The 3,139-nt window shown below is 49.9% G+C and overlaps 1 protein-coding gene across 1 annotated transcript; it reads right to left on the bottom strand.

Moving 5' to 3' along the window:
- Positions 1–1,131: 1,131 nt before the first annotated feature.
- LOC136067376 (uncharacterized) lies at positions 1,132–2,448 on the bottom strand. The gene is made up of 2 exons (XM_065773132.1): positions 1,682–2,448; positions 1,132–1,599 (listed from the first exon to the last, which is right to left on the bottom strand). The coding sequence occupies exons 1-2, from the start codon at positions 1,745–1,747 to the stop codon at positions 1,132–1,134; spliced, it is 534 nt and encodes a 177-aa protein (XP_065629204.1). The 5' UTR covers positions 1,748–2,448.
- Positions 2,449–3,139: the final 691 nt, after the last annotated feature.

Below are 3,139 nucleotides of genomic sequence, written 5' to 3'. Positions count from 1 at the left end.
ATCCAATCATGCTGTAGTCCTCGGACCAGATGATTTGGGTTAGTTAGCACTCAGTCACTTCTCTACAGTGTTTAAACTTAAATCCAATCATGCCTGTAGTCCTCGGACCAGATGATTTGGGTTAGTTAGCACTCAGTCACTTCTCTACAGTGTTTAAACTTAAATCCAATCATGCCTGTAGTCCTCGGACCAGATGATTTGGGTTAGTTAGCACTCAGTTACTTTTCTATAGTGTTTAAACTTAAATCCAATCATGCCTGTAGTCCTCGGACCAGATGATTTGGGTTAGTTTAGCACTCAGTCGCTTCTTTCTACAGTGTTAGCACTCAGTGACTTTTCTAGTGTTTAAACTTAAATCCCGCCACGCCTGTAGTCCTCGGACCAGGTGATTAGGATTGGTCAGCACTCTAAGATCCCTACTTGCGTTTAAGCTGATTCTAATTTATGAATGTTTTCCTTCGCTATGTTTAATTAGAAACCTAGGGGTAATAACCTACGTCTTGTTTGGAAGGGAGTGCGAAACTCGCGTATGCTTTTATTCTAAACACTGCTCATCAACAGCTCTTATTCGGCCTATCCTTTTTCAGCATTAGTTCTTATTACTCACACGCCAGTACGATGCATTAGTCAGATTACTTACATTATTGTTGTGTCACAATTGGAATGTATGATTGTATGAACGCCAACAGTAAAATAATAAAGCATGTACAAAAGACATCAAGGATAAATAGGGGGTCATTCCATTTAAGAAAGGAAAAAGTACAATATCTTAAACAGAAACAAAAATACAAATGCAAAAGGAAAACCCTATGTGTCTACTCTTTTGCGGGAGGAAGCACGGGGTCAGCAGCTTGGCCTGTCTGAGCAGAGGCTTTAGGAGGTCTTTTTCTCTCCGCCGGACCCTTGTCTTTTCCTTTGGCTGTATCAGCAGGCTGATCTTTGGCGCTGGCTGACCAGTTTCCTTACCTGCCCCAAGGGTGGACGGAGGAGCCTGGCTGGTCTGGCTTGGCCGAGAAGCATCATGAGGCGGGGGAGCAGAGGACTCGTCCACTGGGATCTCTCGGATATCATTTTCGTAGTAGACGCTCCCAGGTAACCTCAGGAGGGAGTCCGAGGGCACTCCAGCTGCGTCTAAGGCTTTCTCCCAGGTTTTGTCGCAGTACTCGCGACAAACTGAAGCAAACTGCTCAGTGAGCTGCTGTGCTGTCTCATCTGCCCCAGCTGGTACGCCGCCTTCTTCTCGGCTTCAATTGATTCCTTGGCCAATTGAACCTTTTGCTCGGCTGCTTTGGCGTTCTCTCTAGCTTTCTGCAGCTCAGCCCTGAGGCCTTTTACCAGCTCTCGTTCGGTGGCTAAATTGACCTCTGTGGCATTCAGCTGTTTTCGCTGCTCCTCGGCTTGTTTTTCAGCGTTTTTAAGCCCGGCGTCAAGGCTCTTATTCTGGGAGATCACCTCTTTGAGCTCCTCAGACACCTTAGAATGCTCCTCTTTCAGCCTCCCAAGGGATGCCTCCGCCTCAAGCCAGGACTGGTTTGCTGCTTGGGCCTTGACCCAGGAGTCCTTGCTCAAACCCTCAGCCACGTAGACTTGCTGAGTAACCTACACGACAACACTTTCAATGTTAAAAAGAGAAACAAAACCAATTAGGTATAAAACTTCAACTCATAAGTGGCGCACTCACCATGGCTAGGTCCCTCTTAAGGGACATGAAGAGCTCCTGCGGGTTGAAGCGCCTGTAGGACTCCATGTCGTGGGGGAGGAGGAGTGGTTGCTGCAAGGCCTCGGCGACATAGCCTGCCCTCCCTCCATCATAATTCCTGAGGGAAGTGTCCCACAGGATTGGAGCGCCATCCAGCTCCAATCTGGGGGACCAGATTCGCGGTCCTCCCCCTCGGCGGACGTCTGCCACGAAAACCTCTTCTCGACTTTCGACAGACTGGGCCCTGTGTGCTCGGTTGTCCACCTTCTGCTGCTTAGCCCCTTTGTCTAGCGGCACTTGTTTTTCTCCGACCTCAGAGTGTTGTCTCTTCTTCTTCAAGTCTGGATTGGGCTTCAGACTTGGGTCGGGAACCTGCGCAGGCGCTGGAGGCAGTGTCACCGTTACTTTTGATGTTCCAGCCCTTTCTGCTCGGGCTTTTTCCCCCTACCTTTCATCAAACTCCTCAAGTCCATGTTGTCGTCCGAGGAGCTTTCAGAAACGGTAGCTAACAAATTAAGTTGAACGCCGGAGTGCTTGTCGGAACCCTCCTCGGCGTCCGAAACCTCTATCACTCGAACGTCTCCTGAATCCTCGCCCTCAAACTTGAATCTATCAATCTGCTCCTCTAGCGAGGAGGTGGAAGAGCCAACCCCTTCGCCTTCAGCTGCCTGTACGAGAGGGACTTGCTGGAGTGGTTGGACGAGAGGAGGTATAGCTTGGGGTCGTGGGTGTGGTACGGGTTCTAGATCATACGGAGCCAAAAACCCTTCCAACCAACGTCAATACGAGCAAGGCGATGGTCCCCCTGAACAATTGCGTTGCCGACCGGTTGGTAACCCTTTGGATATCCTGTGTAGCCCAGAATCAGGGGTGCTGATCGGAGCTGTCCGTCTTCGCTCACGAAAATCTCAGATCTCAACAGGAAGTTGAGGGCGGCGACGTTCGTAAGGCTTAGCCGAGGAGATACGTGGTTTTTATCTGTTTCAAGGCACAGCAGAGCTATGTTAGGGACTCAAAAACAGTGTCACAAAGGAAACCGAAAACGATTAAAATACAAGGACTCTAAGCCTATGGTTAGTGTGCCTAAATCTAGCATGGCCCACCTGGCTTTCCACGCTTAGTCGGGCAGTGATGGCCGTCATGCCATGCACCCGAGACGATCACATAGTCGTCTTTCATCCCTTTGTTGGATTTGGGGAGGCAAGAAATGAGCCTGACCACGTCCGACCGGGATTTTAAGTAGTACCCCGCGTCTTGCTGGCTGTGGCATTCGTACAGATGCACTACATCGAGCCAGGTGAGGCCCAATCCTAGGTGGAGGTTAAGGTGTTCAATGGCCCTAGAATCCTAAACATGTTGGGCGCGCACTGCCAGGGAGTGATCCTATGGTTTCGGAGATAGCTAGTAGTAATGGGACCCATGGGGATGGTCATCCCCCTT

This window comes from Quercus suber, unplaced genomic scaffold (genome assembly GCF_002906115.3).
Source record: "Quercus suber isolate HL8 unplaced genomic scaffold, Cork oak 2.0 scaffold_69, whole genome shotgun sequence".
Lineage (NCBI taxonomy): Eukaryota > Viridiplantae > Streptophyta > Magnoliopsida > Fagales > Fagaceae > Quercus > Quercus suber.
This window is presented reverse-complemented; position numbering and strand designations above follow the sequence as displayed.

What these genes read in the sequence shown, in the direction of transcription:
- LOC136067376 (XM_065773132.1), bottom strand. Translation starts at nt 1,747, where the DNA reads ATGGAGTCCTACAGGCGCTTCAACCCGCAGGAGCTCTTCATGTCCCTT. An exon ending in TTAAGAGGGACCTAGCCATG is followed by an intron (nt 1,600 to 1,681) that starts GTGAGTGCGCCA and finishes GTTGTCGTGTAG; the next exon opens with GTTACTCAGCAAGTCTACGT.